At 36.6% G+C, this 21,481-nt stretch overlaps 1 protein-coding gene across 5 annotated transcripts in view; it reads right to left on the bottom strand.

Annotated features, from left to right (window-relative positions):
• Positions 1–21,481, bottom strand: part of LOC149548296 (pyruvate kinase family protein) — a 144,376-nt gene that overhangs the window by 9,487 nt on the left and 113,408 nt on the right. For 4 of the 5 annotated variants that reach the window (XM_089792378.1, XM_089792380.1, XM_089792381.1 and 1 more), the window contains one exon: positions 7,055–7,551. In XM_089792378.1, coding sequence (XP_089648504.1) covers positions 7,055–7,551 — 497 coding nt within the window. Of the gene's footprint in view, positions 1–7,054; positions 7,552–8,080; positions 8,332–21,481 lie in introns of all 5 variants that reach the window. The other variant, XM_089792379.1, reaches the window with a different exon arrangement.

Raw genomic sequence — 21,481 nt, 5'->3', positions numbered from 1 at the left:
CCGGAGTCTTGTACATCTTCCATATCAGCTTGGCTCCCAATGCCTGATTTTGTAGAGACAGCTTACAAAGCCCTGCTCCACTGTCCTCTTTCGCCAAGCAAGCTATGTCCTAGCTGATAAGAGGAATCTTCTTCTCATCTTTCGAGCCCTCCCATAGAAACTCCTTAAATATGCTTTCCAAACCACTAACCACTCTATTCAGGAATTTATAAACAGACAAAAATATATATATTGGGATAGCTAATAAAACAGATTTGATCATTAAGATCCTCCCAGCCTAAGAAAGCCACCTATTCTTCCACGATGAGACTTTCCCATGGCACTTGTTGGTAATGTCCTCCCAAAAAAATTTCTCCACCCGACCCACAAATAAAGGCACCCCTAAGTAGATAATTGGAAATGTTCCCAACTCAAAATCCAATGTCTCTGAAATAACATTCCTTCCATGGCTGGATGTATTAAGGAAATAAATCTTCGATTTGTGAATATTCATACATTGAACAGATTCTCTTGCATATATATCTAGTACCTCTTTAATAATCACTGTCTACTAGATGGTAGCCTCTCCAAACAAAATGGCATCATCTACAAAATGGGAGTGAGAGAACGGCTCCAACTCATTATGGATAGAAATCCCTCTCCATCTACTTAAAGAAGTTTGTTTCTTTATGAGTCTACCTAGAACCTCTGCCATTAATACAAAAAGAAAGGGGGATAGAGGATCTCCTTGTCACATACCAATCCATTAACAAATATGGAAAAATGAACAGATGAGATGCAAAATGATATACAATTAATCCATTCTTGAGAAAATCCAAATCTATCAAGGACTTGCCAAAGAAACGACCATCAAACTCTATCATATGCTTTGCTAACATCAAGCTTAACAATCAAACCTGGTTTCTTCGAGGAATACAAACTATGAATTAACTCACCCACCAAAAGAATGCTATCCACAATTTCTCTACCTAGTACAAATCCGTGCTGCTCTACTGAAACAATCCTATTGAGAATCTGCTTCAATCTATTTGTCATGGCTTTAGATAAAATTTTGTATAAAGCATTACATAATGAGATAGGGCAATAGTCATCCATAGAAAGACACTCCTGCTTCTTAGGAATAAGAGTTATGACCGTATTATTCATTTCCTTTGCAAACTGCCCCTTCTTCCTGAAAGATTCTGCCATCTTTAATATATCTGAACCCATGAAATCCCAACATTTCTGTAAAAATTCTGAAGGAAAACCATTCGGCCCTACTGCTTTGAAGGAGGGATTGTCAAAGGTAGCTGTTTTGATTTCGTGAAGAGTCAAAGGCCGCTTAAGCCATCAATTATCCTCATCCATTACAACTCTTTCAATTTCTACAAGTGAAGCTGCCAAATCTTGATCCTCTAAATCAAAAGAAGCTCCTAACAATGCTTGAAAATGGCAAATCGCAATATGTTCAATATGTTCAATGGGAAAACAAACAGTGGATATGCAAGCTATGGGAAAACAAACCATCTCATTGGTCAAAAACGGTCACGAAATTCTAGTGCACTTTGAAACTAACCATTTAGGTCAAGTCAAAATGGCATCACTCGGCAAGAGAAGGAAATATATTTGGGTCAACGTTAAACAGTTCAAGGGCATTTTAAAACGTAGACTTGCTCGCTTGAAAGGGTCACATGAAAAGCAAAAACACAGGCAGAGATTGCATAAACCAGAGAAGAAACAGAAAGATGTTGTCAAAATGTGCCCTCCTCCACACTTAGATGGTGACAGTCATTTGTGTGGTAGCAGAAACTTTGTTGATTCTGTCACTTACAGCCCTACCTCCGCACCTCTCGCTTGGTGCCCAAATCTTTATGTGCAAGAACTTTTGAGGGCCAAGAGGAGGTTGGAACTCTTAGAGGCTAAGGAGCAAGAAAGTTACCGTAATATGCAGGTGTTAATTGCAGCAAATAAAACTCTTGCAGATAATAACAACATTTTAAAAGCTCAAATCTCAACGCTGCAAGAAACACTTTTAGCAGGGAAGCTTGAATGGCAGAAAATGAAGGATGAATGGAAAAACCTGAATGCTACATTGGAAACAAACAAGGTCACAGCAAATACTGAGTCATCTCATTATAAGGAGAGAACGATTCTTCACACTAATTCCCTGGAAAAGGCAGAGGTTGAAGAGGAGAGGAGAAGTTTTTCAGAAGTCACCAAAACTTGGGACAAAAACAGCAAACACCTTGATATGGCAAGAGAAGAGGCAAAGATTCGTGTGAACACACAAGACGAAGAGGTCAAGGAAAGGCAGCGTAGGGCATCCAATTTAATTATCAAAGGGATAAAAGATTATGGGGAAGGCGAACACACCCTCGACTTAACGAGGGATTTCTTACAAGATGTGTTGTTGTGGCAAGGACAAATCTGTCAAGCTTGGAGGGTTGGCAAACCACACGCTGAGAGAAATAGGCCAATTAAGGTAGTCATGCCTAGCATTGGTGACAAACAAAATCTACTTAACAAAAAACAGCTCTTGAGGGATTCTCGCTTTGTTTTAGAGGAGGATTTAACCATGAGACAACAAGTAGAAAGAAGAATGGAAATGGAAAAAATCAGAACAGCTAGAAATGAAGGCAAAAGAGCTTGGATGTTCAAGGGAAAAGCAATTATTGCTCATTTTGGCCACTGCTCCGATGAAGGGCAGCAAGAAGGCAACAAAGGTGTGACAACAAACACTTTAGCATGCAGCGATACAACAAGATCAGCAATCACGCTTAGCGATAATAACTCAACTTCGAGTCTTTCACATCAAAAAAAATAGCAATCAAGCTTAACCCAGGCGTTCTTAAGTTTAGTTTGTTGGAATTGTAGAGGTTATCCGTGGAGACGTTGGCCTAGGTTAGGGCCTATCGCCGAAGGCAAAGACATTATTTGTCTCATAGAGACACATGAGCATGAGGGATGTAAGACCCCATTGTTTGAAGGCTACTGGAAGATGGCAGTGTGGAATGAGGCAGCGGGAAATGGTAAAGGTCATGGAGGTATAATGGTTCTAGTAAAAGAAAGAGAAGGTTGTGCCATTCAATTGGAAAAGACTGATTCTAATAAACAATTTATATGACTCAAAATCGTGGAAAATAACACTCTTCTCAGGATTGCAGCTTGTTACTTTGCTCCACAATTATCTAAAACTTATAAAAAGTGTGGCTTAGATCACAATGACCCCTATGCTGCGTTAAAGAAAGATGTTGCTATTTTTTTGCAGCGTGGGGATGTTCTTCTTGTTGGAGATTTCAATGTTAGGACAACAAATTGGCAAGCAAGTATTTTCAGCTCCAAAGTAAATGATAACCCTATTTGGCTCACAGAAGAAAGAAATCATCAATGGGAAAGAATATCCGAAGATGCTAAAGGCTGCAATCATTTTGGGGAAGAATTGATCACTCTATGTGGCACATTTGTTCTCATAATTTGCAATGGTTTAGCTAGATGGGCTAAGTCGGGCAATTTCACTTGCAACACATACAACGGGGCAAGTGTGGTAGATTATGTAATTTGTTCGCAGAATTTGTATGAAAATATTAAAGAAGTTGAAATTGGAGAGCACATTTGGGATCTCAAATCAGATCATAGACCGCTGTACGTAAATTTGTATTGGGCAAAGGATAGGCGGATTGGGGCAAAAATCCAAGGCCCTCAATACCCCCCTTCTCAGGGCAGAATTTTGTTAACTTCAGAAAACAGTAACACTTTCAGAGCTACTCTTGAGGAACTTTGTATGGGACACCCTATGTATAAACATGATGTTTACAGTCATGATTTATTAAATCTGATTCATGAGGCTCTTTCAAAATGCAAGAGAGCAAAAAATAGAAAATCTGAAACTAATTGTTTTCCAGCCAATGCTTGGTTTGATAAGGAATGCGAGAGGGCTAGGAGAAACCTAAGGGAGTCAAATAAAACTAACCTTGACATTAAGGCCTACAAACAGATCCTAAAGAAGAAAAAAACCAATTTTATGTTCACAAGGAGAGAGGAGCTAATTTTCTTGGGCAGAAATAACCCCAAATGTTTTTGGAAAGAACTCCAACCAAGGAGAAGGCAAACTAAAAATAATATTACTGCCATCCAATGGTTTGAATATGCTAAGAAACTTTATGAACAAGAAGGTGGAGTGGGACAGCCACCTTTGGTCAACGATGATACAAATCTTTTCACTGTGTAAGAGATAGAGACAGGGATTAAGAAGTTAGGTGGAGGTAAAGAAAAAGATCTTGGTGCGCTCCAAGCAGAATATCTGAAGTGGGGTATGAAAACTCTTGCACCGCACATCACTGAAATTTTCAACAAAATCTGCCAAGAAGGGTTTCTGAAAGATTGGACAATCAGCCTTGCAATACCATTTTTTAAGAGTGGTGATGTTAACAATCCCTCCAACTACAGGACTATAATGATCAATCCCCTCTTTGCTAAACTTTTTGGCAGCATGATAGAAACTAGGATCAGCAAATGGGCAGAAGAAAACCATAAACATGCTAAGGGGCAAGCTGGTTTTAGGCCAAAGCACTCGACAGTGGATCACTGTGTCACTTTGAGACACATTATTGAAAAAGAGTGGGAGAAAAAAGGAAGAGGTTTTTTGTTGTTTTGTTGACTTTAAAAAGGCTTTTGACACCGTCTTGAGAGACAAGCTTTGGTTCAGAATGGAAGAATTGGGGATTCCTATGCATCTCAGCGCTGTTGTTCATAGGATGTACGAAGAGGTGAAAGTCAAAATCAGAACATCAGATGGCATTTCAGAATGTTTTAGGAGCGATATCGGGATCAAACAGGGTTGTCCTTTATCTCCTAATTTGTTTGGTCTATATATTGACAAACTGGAAGACTGGTTAAACATGCAAAAGGGTGAAGGCATTCAGCTAGGTGAATTTGTTATAAAGCTGCTCTTATATGCGGATGATCTCATTTTAATTGCCAAATCTGCTGGTAGTTTGCAAGATCATCTATCTTCTCTTGAGCTTGTGGAATGGTGGGGATGCAGGTCAATATTAGCAAGACTAAGGTTATGATTTTCTCTAATAATAAAAAACAGCATCAACATGAATTTTATTACAATGGAAGCGTTCTTGAAGAAGTTGCGGAGTATAAATACCTTGGCATCGATTTCAACAAAAAACTAAGCTGGTCTAGCTACAGGTATAAAAGGATATTAGGTGGGTGGAAGGCTTTTTATGCTCTTCAGAATAGGTGCCATGAAGCGGAGTTGTGGGATTGGAAAACTATTCAAACCTTGTTCGGTCTTCTTGTGCTGCCAATTGTTCTTTACGGGTGTGAATTATGGGCCAACAACACTACTATAGCACAATGGAAACAAATCGAAGGAATCCAAAAGCGTTTGATCACAAGCAAGTTTAAAATCAAAAGCACTGTTCCATACGATATCATGCTAAGTGAAATGGGGGCTGCTCCTATTGAGGCACTTGCTATGGTTCGCCTTCTAAGCTATTTAAAAAGAATCAAAAAAATGGAAGAGGATAGATGGCCTAAAGTTGTCTTTAGTGACACACTATGTAAGCAAAAAAGGACATGGATGCAACAAAACATCAAATGGATGAGTAAATGGAATATTCAATTCAATATGTGCCCCACAAATAATAAAGAAATAAAGGTCTTTGTTATGGAGAAATTCTACAAGAGAAATTGGGGAAGCGAGATCGGGAGGAAGAAACTATATTATATAAATGAGTTCAACCCCACTTGTGATCAACTCCAAAAAGCATACATAGGAGCCAACATTTCTTGGAGGGCTAAAATTTTTATTGCTCAGCTGAGAACCAACTCTCACCAACTTCGGTGTGAGACCGGGCATTGGAAGAGGCCAAAGGAGGCTTGGGAAGAGAGAATTTGCAAATTCTGCAATTCTGGGAAAATGGAAACCGAACAGCACTTTATTTTAGAATGTGAGGCCTACAAGAGTAGCAGAGATAAATTTGTGGATACTATATGTGACAGTTCTTGGCATAACTTATTCAACGAAGAGTACATTGAGCAATTGGGTGGACTCATCATCATCCTGCACAAGAAGCGAACAGTGCTACTTAAGTCTGCTTGAGTTGTCTTGCTGTCCCATAGTGCTACCAAACACTAGGTGCCACCAAATCTCAAATACTCCAATACATTCTTTCCTCATTCATTAATCATCTTTTATTGGTTGTTACAGTTTTGGAGGCTAGTAGGAAGGAAACTACAATTCTGGATTTGGATTCCAAACTTGATATATCTTAGTTTTTAGATAAGATTTGGTAGGTATGGATAGATAGGTTTTTATAGTAAATTCTCTAAAGATGGTTGTTGCCTTGAATGGAAGGCTATGGTTTGGACACAAGTGGTAGCACATAACTCTACATTTCTAGTCTTGGGCAAGGGTAGAGTCCAAATTGCTATTGGAAATTATGTGGCATAATTTGAAATTCATGCCCTCTCAGGAAAGATCTGTCCTCTTTATAAACTGTTTTCATGCTTCCCAGCAGCATTAGGTTCTGCTAAGTTTTTTGCAGTTTTGGGAGCAAAATGTGAGTTCAGTTCAAGATTCATATTGAGGCTGCAGTTGCAGATTTTACTTTTCCAAAAACAATCGAGTTTAGATTCCAACAGTTTCAACTTACCAATTTTATAACAGATTTTCAGATTTCAAACACTACATATGTTCATGTTTTGTAGCATTACTAATTTCAGATTTCCCCTGTTGTTTAAGCTTTTCATCCGTTCCAGGTTTCTGTTTAAAGTTCATTTCCATATCTATGTTGGGTTTAAAAAAGTTACAGCAAGTTTTTGGCTCAGCTCATAATGCATTCATTTCTCTGATCTAAATACTGATGGAACAAAGTAGAAGATTCAGGGTCTCAAGATTCTCTGCTCCATCAGTAAGCATGTCAACAGTCCTCCATCATTATCTACAGTGGCAACTTTTCTAAACAAGCTGGACAGATAGCCAATGAAAAGCAAATTCTACTTCAATAGAAAAGAATTCATTGATTCAATAATACAATTTCCTTCTTGTATATTTCCTCACCTGTCACATTCTTTTAGGCGCACTGCATTCCACTGCTCCAAGGCCAATGCATGTAATCGTACTGCCTCTAACTTATCAAGAACTTGGACCAGAAGATGCTTAGGATCCTTAACAAGTCCCTCTGAAGATAAGTCTAGGACTGTATCGCTTGCCGCTTTCTCTTCCAAAGTAACATGTGTGTCAGAGAATTCCAAATCTGACACATTTGTTTCATTATCAACATCGGATGGCATGGAGATGGATTCATATGATTTCAGAAAAGGACGGTGTTTTCCCTTCTTTTTCTTCAATTTTGCGTTATTTGCCTCTAAAAAGTCATCATTTGCATCTCCAGAGATAAGACTATCAGAATCTGGTTTCTTGTTTGAATCTTGCAGAGCTTTAATTATGCACCTTTTTGGAATCTCACTTGAAGGAGCAAGCCTATGATTTTGGCTCACAAAAATGTCACTTTTTACCGTGAAAGCCAACTCTGGAAATATTCCTCTCTTGATTCCCTGTAAATAACAAGTTCAACATAATGAGACGAAGAAAGTTTCTATATCAACTCCATTTCAAGTACTGAATAGCTGCTACTACAAGAAAACTTATTACCACTTAAAATAAGTAAAAAGGAAAATCATTCTCTGAAATTAAGAAATCACAGGTTACTTGGAGCATGTTTTACAGGATACATGACTTGAAATCAATCCCACAAAGAAGAAAGAGGACAACACTACAAGAGTGTTGATTTTATCTTGTAAATAAGTATTTGTTACATATTTAATTTATTTATTTTCTATTAAGTATAAGATATAAACCAAAATTTACAACTTTGCAACTATTGGTATCTTAGAACCACCAACAGACACCTATATCTATGCTGCCTTATCACTATCGTAGAGTTTATATCATACAAAAATTACAAAAATTGGACACATCAATATAGTTTGATAATCTTATATAACAGTTATGAGTTTAAATAATTATTGCATCACTTGACATCTTTGCAATCCATCCTTGGGGGCCCAGGCAGACCACAGTTACCACTGCAGGAGGAAGAACAGCTACTGGAACAGAAGCAACTGGGGGTCTTTCAGTGCTACCCTTGAGAGAATCTCCTGCATGTGCTCCCTGGTTCCCCTTAGTGCTTGTTCAAACGGGGGAGGGTGGGGGGGCACCTCAGGATTTGTGTCAGCAATGTATCCCAAAGTAACCTCCTCCTTTAGCATTAAGGCAGCACCATCTCTTAGAAGTTCCATAAACTTTTTCTCCTCTATCTTTAACACCAAGGTAACCTGCATTGAAATGTTATGGTATATGAGTCTCCGAAGAGACCCAGTAAGATTTTTAGCTATACCAGCAAATATGTTATCATTTCTCTTTTTCCAAAGAAGTCATAGAATTTCAATTGATAAAACAGACCACAAAGAATTGCAGCTATTCTTGGCACTCGGTATTGTAACATTATTGACATTAACTTTCTGATTAAAATGAAACCAAACATGGCCCATATTTCCCTGGCAAACATGCATTCAAGGAAAATGTGAACAATAGTTTCAAGTTTCCTGCACCAAGAGCAAATATTGATATCTCCATCAGGCTTAACCACAGGCAGCTTGTGCAAAAGGAAATGCCATAGCAAGCAGAGTTTTTTGGGTTGAACCGGTCTATGCCATAGATTGTCAAGAGTGGTCCTCCATTCTTTAGGGCTCAGTGAGCAGTTCCAAGCAGAGTTAAGATGATCAAAGATGACATGCATGGAGTTAAGAAGGTCATATATCAGCTTAGCTTTGGTACAGGGGAGGGGTGTGCCATCACTCCAAGAAAGAGACGCACTTTTGTCCTCATCTACTGATAATGGTTTAGGGAGTAATAAGGGGTCACAGGCACTTTTGATCATGGCATAGGTTCTTTTATGTGTGAGAGGAAGATTAAATCTGTTACTTAGGCTATCCCAACTAGTGATATTACCATTTTCCATTATACGTCAAATGTGTTAATGCCCATGCTAGCCCACTTTTTGGCTGAGCAATCGTGGATGAGTGCTGTTAAAACTGTGGATCTCTGATAGATAAAACAATTACAATGATAAGAATAACAGTGAATGTTCTTACTTGTATGATAGCAGTCCTGAATATATCTTCTGCAACAGTGATTTGCAGGTTGCTTACGATCAGCCTTCTTCTTTCCTCAGATCGCAGATAAGTTGGAGAGACAGATGAATACAATTGATCCTGCAAATGATATTACTGTGAATAATATAAATGAACAAATCACTGGGTTGGAGATGCCGGTGACTGATGTCCTTCCTCAGCGACTTGCACGGCATATATATATATTAATTGGAAAGTCATGACTCTACATGGCCTTTGGCCATGTAGGGTCATGCCTCTTCGGAGGCATGACATAACATGCCTTAATTAAAACAAGCAGATTATAAGTGCACTTAACACAAGAAGCCCGATGACATTTGATAAGATAACTGCCGATAATAATATGGAACCCAATAATATATGACAGTCGATAAGTTAACTGATGATGATAATATTGATGAACATTCACAGCCACCTATATACATATATATATATATATATATATATATATATATATATATATATATATATATATATATATATACATATATATATATACATATATATATATATATACATATGTATATGTATATGTGTATATGTATATGTATATATATATATATGTATATGTATATGTATATGTATATATGTATATTATACACACACACACACACACATATATAGGTTTGATAATCAGCAGTAACAACTTATCTGTTAATCATAAGCACAAATTAGTATATCAAATAATCATTGTTTTACTTCTACTGATGCTAAAACATCAACACTCCCTCTTTAGCAAGGGAGAAGTAATACACCATTTAGAGTGCTACAAGTAATCAGTGAAATCAGATAACAAAAATCATTATGTTATCACAATGCTATCATAATATGTACTATAATTTTAGTTATCTGAAACACTATAAAAGAATGTTTCCTATGATCTCTACTTGCACTTAAGCATTGTCTAGAGATGTCCATAGTGATTATAAGATTTCATGATCTCTAATTGCACTTAGGCAATGTCTAGAGATGTCCATGAAAATTTGTTACTCATGATCTCTACTTGCACTTAAGCAATGTTTAGAGATGTCCATGATAGTAAAATTCGTTATCTATGATCTCTAATTACCTAAAGCAATGTCTAAAGATGTACATAGAAATAACATAAGATTTCATGATCTCTAATTGCTTGAAGCAATATCTAGAGATGTCCATGAAAAATTTGATGCTCATGACCTCTACTTGCTATTAAGCAATGTCTAGAGATGTCCATGATGCCAGGTCTAATATTTACAAGATCGTCACCTTTCATTACATATCAGATACTACTAAATAACCAAATAGAAGCATAAACTCATATGAATTAAATTTAGCTTAATATTCAATATTACAAATTTATCATACCAAGTTTTCCTCGGAAGTATTTCAACTTCACTTTAGAAAGGGGTTTGGTAAAGACATCAGTTGTTTTCTCATTTGTACAGATGTATTCTAGTTAAATGATTCCTCAATTCACCATGTCTCTAATGTAGTGAAACGAAATTTCAATATGTTTGGAGCGATTTTGAAATACTGTATTGGATGAAAGTTTAATGCAACTTTGATTATCACAATAAATCACAATGGGCTTCAAAGGTCTTTTGAATAAGTCTGATAACAACTTCCGTAGTCATATTGCTTCTCTAACACCCAAGGAAGATGCAATATGTTCTGCTTCGGTGGAACTTAATGCAACTGAAGTTTGTTTCCGACTAGACCAAGAAACCATCCCAAATCCTAGACTGAAGCAATATCCTGAAGTACTCTTCCGTTCAATAGAGCTACCAGCCCAATCCGAATCTAAATATACATGAAGTTCAATGTTGACTTTATCATATTTGATTCCCATTCCAATAGTGCCCTTTAGGTATCTCAATATGTATTTAGCTGAGTGTAGATGTATCTTCTTAGGTGCACACATAAACTGACTCAAGGCGTGAGTAGCATAGCATATGTCAGGATGAGTATTAACCAAATACATTAAGGATCCAATAATCTATCTATGGTAAGTAGAATTTGCAGGTTCAAATTTGTTCATATCATCTTTCAATTTGTGTAGATTTACTTTCATAGGAGTAGCTGCTAGTTTACATTCCATCGTTCCAAATTTTGTTAAAATGTCAATTGTATATTTTCCTTGATTCAGAATAATGCAATTATCTTGTTGCTAGACTTCTAATCCTAGAAAGTAGTGAAGTAGCCCTAAGTCTTTCATTTCAAATTCTGCTATGAGCTCTTGTTTGCATTTCTTTATGAGATGTTCCTCACCTACTATTAGCAAATCATCAACATATAATACAAGGATAATCATATCATCACCATCAATTTTGAAATATAAATTAGGATCAGCTTCATTTTTGGAATATCCTAACTTCAATAGATGGTTGTCTATTCTTTCATACCAAGCTTTGGGAGCTTGTTTGAGTCCATAAAGTGCTTTCTTTAATTTACAAACATGTGTTTTGCTGTCATGAGTATCGAATGCTTCAGGTTGTTCAATAAAGACTTCTTCTTGAATCTTGCCATTAAGAAACAATGTTTTGACATCCATTTGGTGCACCTTCCATCCTTTGGATGTTGCGATTGGTAAGATGGTTCTGACTAAAGTATATCTAGCAACTGGAGCAAATGTTTCTTCATAATCAATGCCTTCTTTCTGAGAGAACCCTTGAGCTACAAATCTGGCTTTGTATTTTTCAATACTGTCATCTGATGCATGTTTAATTTTGAATAACCATTTGGAAGAAATGACTGATTTGTTCTTTGGTCTTGGTACAACATCCCATACATCATTTTTTAATATAGAGTTATATTTTTCAATCATTGCTTCTTTCCACGACTAATGTGAAAGTGCTTCTTCAACATTAGAAGGTTTTGTTTTTATAAGTTCAGTTAACAATGCAACATAACATGATTGATTTCTAGTCCTTTTGCTTTCTTGAATTACTTCATCTAGTTCAACCTGATTTTCTTCTATCATTTTCCTAGCCCAAAGAGGTCTCTTTTTTTATTATTATTATTATTGATGTTTTCAAAGTCTCTATGATTAGACATAGATGAAGGTTCAGAATCATTCTCCCTCTCAATTTCTGTAGGTTGATCTTCTTCAAAAATAGACTCTGTAATAGATTCATCACTGTTTTTGAAAATTTTAAAAGTTGTGTCTTCTTCAAATTTCACATCTCTACTAATCTCAATTGTTCTTTGACCTGGAATGAAGATCTTGTATCCTTTTGTGGTTTCACTATATCCAATAAATATTCCCTTCTTTTTGGAAGGTTCTAATTTTGTTCTTTTCTCTTTTGGTATGTGGATATAAATTGGACATCCAGATATTCTTAGGTGACTTAGGTCAGGTTTAATGCCTGTGAATATTTCCTCTAGAGTGGTGTTCTCTAATACTGAGTGTGGGCATCGATTTTGAATGTGGACTGTTGTGTTAGATGCTTCAACCCAAAATGAATAATGAAGATTTTGATTGTGCAACATTGCTCTGGCTGATTCGACTATAGACCTATTTTTCCGTTTAGCAATTCCATTCTGTTGAGGATTATAAGGTACAGAAAACTCCCTCTTAATCCCAACAGCAATGCAGAAATTCTTAAAAATATCAAAGATGTATTCACCCCCATTATCTGACATTAGGGTTTTAATCTTTTGTACTGATTGGTTTTCAATTATGGCTTTGAATTCTTTGAATTTGGATAAGACTTCAGTCAATTCCTTTTGTTTCAGAAAATAGATCCAAGTTCTTCTAGAGTAATCATCAATAAAAATTATATAGTAAGACACCCATTAAGTGAGGGTACTGACGTAGGGCCACAAAGATCAGTGTGGATCAGTTCAAGTATGGATTTGGATTTGTAAACACTTTTTAGGAAATGATTGTTTAGAATTTTTACCTAAAGCACATCCTTTGCAAATACTTAAATGATCAGACTTTAGACTAGGTAAAACCATTTACAATTTTTCCTATGGATGACAATGCTCGATAGTGAAGGTGACCTAGCCTCCTATGCCAAATTTCAATGGAATTTGAAATTTCATGAATATGAGCTAGGTTTAGATTCTAATTATTACAAAGTTTATAAAAACTTCCATCTCTAATTCCAATGGAAATGGCTTTCTTAATATTAGAGTTCTTGGGCCAAGATAGAACTCTGTCTTCTTGAAATGTAATTTTGAAGCCTTGATCAGCAAGACCAGAAATAGAGACTAGGTTTCTCTTGATTCCTGATACATATAAAACTTTTTTGAGTTGTAGTGTAATTCCTAAATTTAGTTGTATTGAACAAGAACCAATTCCTTTAATAGGATAAGTAGAGTTATCTCCAATGGTAACTTCTTCTGAGGCTTCTTTAAAGAAGGTTTCAAATTTGTCTTTAAAACCGGTGATGTGCTGAGATGCTTCACTGTCTATGATCCAAGTGTTGTGGTTAGAATTTATTTCACTTGAAAGGGCTAAGTAAAAGGCATAGTTTTCTCTTTCTTCTTTCTCTTCACTTTCTCCTTTAATTTCTACTAAGGCTGCTTGTATTTTCTTCTTTTCAGGGCAGTACATATGAGAGTGACCAATTATATCACATTTAAAGGATCTAACTTTGGACCAATCACATTGCTTGTTTGATTTTTTATTTTTGTTAGATTCCCTTTTGTTATACTTGAATTTTATTTTCTTGTTTGATTTCACATGAAGTGCTTGAATTTCTCCCTCTTGATTGGTACTTAGTCCTCTTGAAATTAACCTAGATCCTTCTTGTGTGCATTCATTCTTTAATAGATCGAATTTAGGAAGTTCAGGTCGAGAGCTTAAACCTTGAATGAATGTTTCTCATGAAAGAGGAAGAGCTCTTAGAGTGATCATGCTGAGTTCTTTGTCATCAACTCGATTTTCCATAGTTGTGAGTTGATCATTTAGTTCAGAATCCTTAGAAAATACGAAGTTATAGATTCTCCATTTTTCATTTTTATACATAGTAGATCTTGTTTTAGAGTTAATAATCTACTAGTAATGTTGATTTTGAATGTATCTCGAATAGTGGAGAACATTTCGAATGCAGTCTAAAGATTAGATATGGAAGGAAGAATATGATCTTTTACAAAATCTATAATAATTTTCATTGCCTTATTATTATGTCTCTTCCAAGTTACTTTTTCTGATTCATTTTCAGGCATGGGTAGATTTGATTCAATATATTGCTCTAACTCCATTTCTCTTAATATTATTAATACTCTAATTTTCCATGAAGAGAAATTAGATACACCCTAAAGCCTATCTTCTAGTTTCACATGATTCACCATTTTAACAATATGATTTTAACCCCTTTCTTTTAAAATTTGAGATTTTTAGACTTTATTTTTGTAATAGTTTTTCTTATTAGAATAGCTCTGATACCATGTTAAAACTGTGGATCTTTGATAGATAAAACAATTACAATGATAATAATAACAGTGAATGTTCTTACTTGTATGATAGCAATACTAAATATATCTTCTGCAACAGTGATTTTCCAGTTGCTTTCTTCTTTCCTCAGATCACAGATAAGTTGGAGAGACAAATGAATACAATTGATCCTACAAATGATATTACTGTGAATAATATAAATGAACAAATCGCTGGGTTGGAGGTGCCGGTGATTGATGTCCTTCCTCAGCGACTTGCACAATATATATATATTAATTGGACATGACTCCAAAGAGTCATGACTCTACGTGGCCTTTGGCCACGTAGGGTCATGCCTCTTCAGAGGCATGACATAACATGCCTTAATTAAAACAAGCAGATTATAAGTGCACTTAACACAAGAAGCCTGATGACATTTGATAAGATAACTGCCGATAATAATATGGAGCCCGATAATATATGACAGTCAATAAGTTAACTGCTGATGATAATATTGATGAACATTCACAGCCACATATATATATATATATAGGTTTGATAATCAACAGAAACAACTTATCTGTTAATCATAAGCATAGATTAGTATATCAGATAATCATTATTTTACTTCTACTGATGCTAAAACATCAACAAGTGCAAGAGGTTTCTCTCCATGCCTCAAGTTCCACCACATTGACTTTTCCTCACAAATTTTATTATCTTTACTAAATGGTTCATTGTTAGTGATATGAGGTCTTACCATTTCCCAGCACTTCCAAATAGCTTTAAAAACATTGGATCTTTTGACTTTCACTGCAAACTTTCCTAACAAGAGATCACAGAGATGCAGACCTTTCCAAAAAGAGGCCTTTGTTGGATGTCTCCTTAAGATGTTGTTACTTTGTACTAATATGTTTCTGGATTCGATTGTGTTAAGATTTTTACCATCAACGTTTCAAATCACACTACGCGATCCATCATCAGGATGAAGAGCAAGATGATGTTGTTACTTATCAGTAATTTCCAAGGTTCATTGTCCTTTGTAGCTCCGGCAATCCATTTCAACATCAAAGAAATGCCTTGAATTCTAAGATTCTTGAGTCCCAGTCCTCCTCATGATTTTTCACCCAACTCCAAATCTCCCCAAGATTTGGACAATTTGAGAAGGGGGTCCCTAGGTACCTAACAATATGACTGAGTCCTCCCCAAGCAAACCCAAACTGAGCACACCCTGATGGGGGGGTTTCTTGCCATCCTAACATAATGGACTTCAATAAGGATACTGTACTTCTAGAAGCCTTGCGGAATAAATCCAGTTTCACCATTAAGTTCCTAATATTCTCTTCATCCGTCACAATGTTGATAGTTGTGTCATCAGAAAATTGAACATTAGATATTTTTTCTCCATCAAGGAGGGAGATGCCTTTGACTTCTGGTTAGATGTCTATATCTCTTAGAATATACCCTAGGGCATTAGCTACAATGACAACTAGAGCAAGGGCCAATGGGCATCCTTGCCTAATGGATCTAGTTAAAGTGAAAGGTTTGGATCTGGATGCATTAATCTCTACACAAGAAATTGCATCTTTAAATAGGATTTGAACCATATTGCAGTAGAATTCAAGGAACCCCAATTGTTTCATTATTATATTAATAAATCTCCACTCTATAATGCCATAGACTTTTTCGTCGTCAAGAAGGACTATGCAGGCTTGCTGGTTGGATTCTTTTTCCCAATCTAGAGCTTCCCAGCAGGATATCAACTTCTCCAAAATATATCTTACCTTCACAAAGCCACTTTGGGTCTGGCTGATTATTTTGGTAGTACACCTTCCAATTTGGGTAACAAATTTTTTGCCAAAATCTTGTAGGATACGTTTAGGAGTATGATTGCTCTCCAATTTTTAATGAGACATCTATTTACATCTTTGGGAATTCGAATTAGCTTGATTACTGCAGCATTAATATTTTCGCCTGAGGAATTTTTTAAAAATGCTCCATTATATACATTTAGTAACTCTTTAGCAATCCACTTAATGTTTAGTTTGAAAAAATCAATAGGGAGGCCATCAGGATCGGATGCTTTATCATTATTAATACTCTGTATGGCCTTGACAACCTCAACTTCTGTAATTATTTTATCCAGATTTGGGATGTCTGTTAGAGTTAGCTTCTTTGGGATGAGGCCTGTGCAATATTAGACCTAGCAACTTCCATGCTGTCCCCTATGTCTTCAGATGAGAATAGGTTTTTATAATAATCTGCAAAAGCTTGAAGGATGTCATCCTGGTTTCTCCGATCCCTGTCCTCCTCTCTAATGGAGTCAATTCTAACTCTAGCTTCTTTAGATTTTAGACTGTTGAAGAGGTATTTTGAGCCTTGACCCCCCATACTTAATCAATTGATCCTTGCTCTAGTTCTAGCTCCTTGAATGCGGTGATGATGTATTCTTCTAAGGGCATCTCTTGCATATACAACTCTTTTGTTTGCATCCATTTTTTCCAGATTATCCTGTAGACCAGCTTCTGCCAGGAGCAGTTCATTCTGCAAATCAAGTTCTTCTCTCCTCCCATCTATGGCTTTCCTTCTCCCTACTGTCTGAAAAAGTGCTTTCCAAGATTTCACCTTTTGATCTCATGTCTCAATTGGTGATCCTTTATGCCCTACATTATTATTGAACTATCTCACAATGTTAACTATAGCTTCAACATCTTCTTCTCCCAATAGAGAGGTATTAAGACAGAAACTATCCCTCGTTACCTAATTTCTATCGGGGTCTCCAATCAGCGATATACAGGCTGTAATGGGCTGGTGGTCAGATATTGAATAAGGAGTTACAGTTAATAGGTGCACCATGGTGGCCCATCACAAATCTAAAGGTATTTTTATTGGCATAAATATGGTCAAGCCTGTAAAAAAAATTCCTACCCCCCACTTGGAGGTTAGACCAAGTGAACCAAATGCCTTTGTAGTCTTCTTTGGCTCCCTCCAAAGGATCCCTAATCTTTAGTTTTTCACCATTCTATGTCAATAAAAATTCTTATTTCCTTTCCACTCAAATCTGTTGCCTCTTGCTTTGTCACATGTTGACACAACCATATTAAAATCACCTCCCACAATCCATGGTATGTTAGGTAGAATACTTTGCCATTTCCAAAGTTAAATTCTCTCCCTATGGTCATTAGGAGCATACACATTGCAAATGCCAAATTCCTTTCCTTTCTCTTGACATTTGATCCAAATTGCTCTATTACAAGGTGAGGAACCCTAGTCCAGGATATTACTACTCCAGATTGGACCAACCAAGATAGTTGCTCCTCCTTTTCCTTTAGAATGGGATGTAGTGAATGTTTTAGCATCTCTCCATATAACAGCAAGGCCAAATCCAACAGCTTTGACCTCTTGTAGCATCCAATATCAATCTTTTTATTCAAGAGGAGGAATCTTTTAGTTACATACTTTCTATCTAGGGATTCTAGTCCCCTCACATCCAAGAAGCTAGATTCAATTCCATCAAGCAATGAGTTCATTAGTATGCTCTACTGGAGCTTTAAAATTCTTGAAGCAATTGGGTAATCTATTCTTTTGTTTCTTATTTGCCTTAGGGGTATTTGTCGAACCCAAGGTTCTCCCTCTTTTCCTGACACTTTTGTCCTGATTTTGTTCTCTTCAGTTTTGTCATCTAGTTTTTCTAGGAAGCTATTCTTTCTCAATCTCCTCCTTTTCTAGGCTTTGAAAACAAAACCCTCACCCTCTTTATGGGATTGCTCTTCAATGATCATCTTGTCCTCTCCAATATTATTAACTGGAAATGGATTTTCCACCTCCTCCACAATGGTTGGGGTAGGCATAAAAGGGGGATATCTTCTACCATTGGTGGGAGCACATCCGGATGGTTGGAGGTTGACTTGGCAAGAATAACAATGACTTCAAAATATCTATCCTCTTCTCTATAAGGATCTTGTAGTTCAACTCAACAGTTACCATTTCCTTTGCTAGGGATATCATCAGAGTGTTGGCTAGTAAACTCCCCTTCCTCTGAGTGCACTTCCATTGGTGGGGGTTCACTACCTACCCTTCCTCTTGCACATCCATTGTACAAGAGGGATTTGCATCCAAACTGAGTTTGCCAGAAATAACAGATTCAGGTATGTTTTTGGATGATGACATTCTTCTAATTTTTTGGAGAGCTAGTTGTTGGGTGTTCAGGGTTTTGTGTTTGGGTTCGGATTGGTCAAGAGCAAATGTGATAGAATAATTTCATGTAGATTACAGATAATCAGGGGCTGAGGGGAATGAACATAATTATTCTTCTTACCATTTTCTACAAATTTGGCTTGAAGGGCATCAAGTTATGCTTGGAGTTGCTGGTTCGAGGTGATAGAGGTACGGTTAGGGTTATTAGGCAAGGTGGATCTATGGGTACTCTTTGAAGGTTTCAGTTCACCTTTGGATTTAATGAGTGGGTAATCTCTTCTCCTATGCCCCTCTCTTTTGCACAAGAAACATGCATTCAAGCCACAAAGGAAGGTACTGGGGCAAGAATAGCTTTGCTCATCAATTTGAAATGTAATTTATTTGGGAATACCTATTCCAAGGTTGATGGAAATCAAAACATGAGCATCTATGTGGGCAAGGAGGTTGTCTGTGTGATCAACCTTGACAATTGTTCCAATTTGAGACAATGCTTGAGGGATAGAGTACAACAAAAATGGGTGGATTTTGCCCACTGATAGCCACCTAGGGCACGATAGGCTAGGATTTCATCAAATATTGCATCTATTGACCAAGTTAGGGCATGAAACATACAAGGGCCTATTTCCAATATTCTTTGGTAGTGATTTGATTCTGATGGTTAGGATTAATAAAGAAACCCAGGAAAAGCCTTTTCTGAATTAAATGAAAAGATGAAAACTAATAGCCAAATTTCTTGCTCCAAACATTATGAATCCAATCACTCATAAATTTCCTTGGTAAAATGCCATTTAGGTCTTGAGTAGCCAAGAATATTGCAGTGTTCCTAAGTCTATTTTTTTCAAAATCTATTGCTCTAGTGTAATAACCCTGTCTAGAAATAGCTAAATCAAGCATCAATTTCTTTCGCATTCCAATGGTTTGACTTTTTGTCAAACACTTGGCAAGCAACCCAATTACCAATGAATATATGATATCTTAAATTTTCAAACACAATAACAAGATGTACAACAAACTGATCACAAATTTATTTAATTTTGGCCTTATAAGTTTTGCATAAATAAATACCAAATGCCAATAAACAATTCTGAAATGATTCACACCAGCCTCTAAATTCATTCATTGACAAACCATACAAAAAAATAATGAAAAAGGAATTTAATTGTTGGCTGATTGCTAGAAATGAGAGTTTGAACCCAGCTTGTCATACTTTTAAACTATGTACAATTTAAGAACCAAGCCGTTGTCCTAGAATGTAATTGCAAAGTCAAACTGAAAGTTGCCTAGTCCAATTTCAATGTGGCATTAACAGTCTCCAAATACAAGAACCCTTGGCATTCAAGTTGTAAATCCAACACACTAATTCTGATGCAAATCAAACAAACTGGGATATCTAGAATTAACAAACTCCAATTTGCAGACTCAACCCTCGCCCAGCAATAGAGATAATTGAAAACGAATCAAAACTAAATTCTTCAGCAAACCTCAATCACAATAGACACAATATGAGAAGTGTCTTCAATTTGGATTGAAAATTAAATTATACCACTTTACCTCAATAGTGGATTGATACACAAACTCAATCTCAAACCCTTATACTTCAGCAAGGGCACATAAAATCAGAAGTTCAGGAAACGTTAGAAAGATGACAAAGCAAAATAAGATAATCAAATGATCCAATGTTTTTCTCATCAAATGTCCTCATATTTATAATCTCCAAATCGCACCAGTTTCCCAAATGAATTCCACTTAAGAAGCTTCCCCTACACAACATTAAAGTATAATAAAGTGTCATTAATATAATTTATTAATTGTTTTTGGCTCCAAAAAATGACCTTTTCCACCATAACTTAATATTCTGACATGCAAGGCCACTGTTTCTTGTTCCCACGATTTAAAACTTTTTGTCTCAAATACCAACAAGCTATGAAGTAACCAACAAACAACACTAACAAAGTTAGAAACCTCAACATACTTAGATGAATAGTAATAATAATTCACCCATCTTGCAAAAACAACTGAAGAAGCATCAGAATTGAAATCTGACAACACCAAAGTGATCCTGATGATGAAAGGCGATGAATGAACTTGACGGGGTGACTTACTATAAATAGACGCTCCCTCCAAGATTCTTGGAGCCCAAACTGGAAGCCTGAAATAAAAACTGAGATCATCACCCAACTCCTCTAACTCAACTAAGCTCATCGGAACCAACGGTTTGACTTACTATAAATAGTAAGTCTCTCAAATGGAGCCAAAACACACCATAGGTTGTTGAATAGCCTATAACCCCAAAACTAAGACCCTCAAATCCCACTGTCAACTCACGAGGGTCGCGATGGTGAATTGACCAAGCCAACTACAGGAACCTGCTAAAAATGAGGACATTAAATATAGACATTGGTGCATTCAACTTGATAACAAAAGGGTTAGCGCTAGAAATTGCACCTCCCTTCTCTGTTGTTGAGGATCAAGGTGGTTCTAGTTGGGGTTGTTTGTACAAGTGCGTGCCATCTAGAACAGAGGCTTTACCTTCAACCACTTCTTTGAAGCCTTTCGCAATTGGGTTTCTTCTTCCATCGCTTATCTTGCTATTGCCATTAGCAATACTGGTAGAGCCCATATAAGGCTACATAGAACTAAGAAACCTTGTCAAGGATATAGACTCAACAGATGCAATAAGGGGCCTTCCGGTAGCAAGAAGGCCTCCTTGGGTGGCGTATCTTAGTTGTAGAG

This window comes from Cupressus sempervirens, chromosome 7 (genome assembly GCF_028749045.1).
Source record: "Cupressus sempervirens isolate cs-2001-9-10 chromosome 7, ASM2874904v1, whole genome shotgun sequence".
Classification (NCBI taxonomy): domain Eukaryota; kingdom Viridiplantae; phylum Streptophyta; class Pinopsida; order Cupressales; family Cupressaceae; genus Cupressus; species Cupressus sempervirens.
The sequence above is the reverse complement of the archived record's forward strand: the minus strand, read 5'-3'. Positions and strand labels throughout refer to the sequence as shown.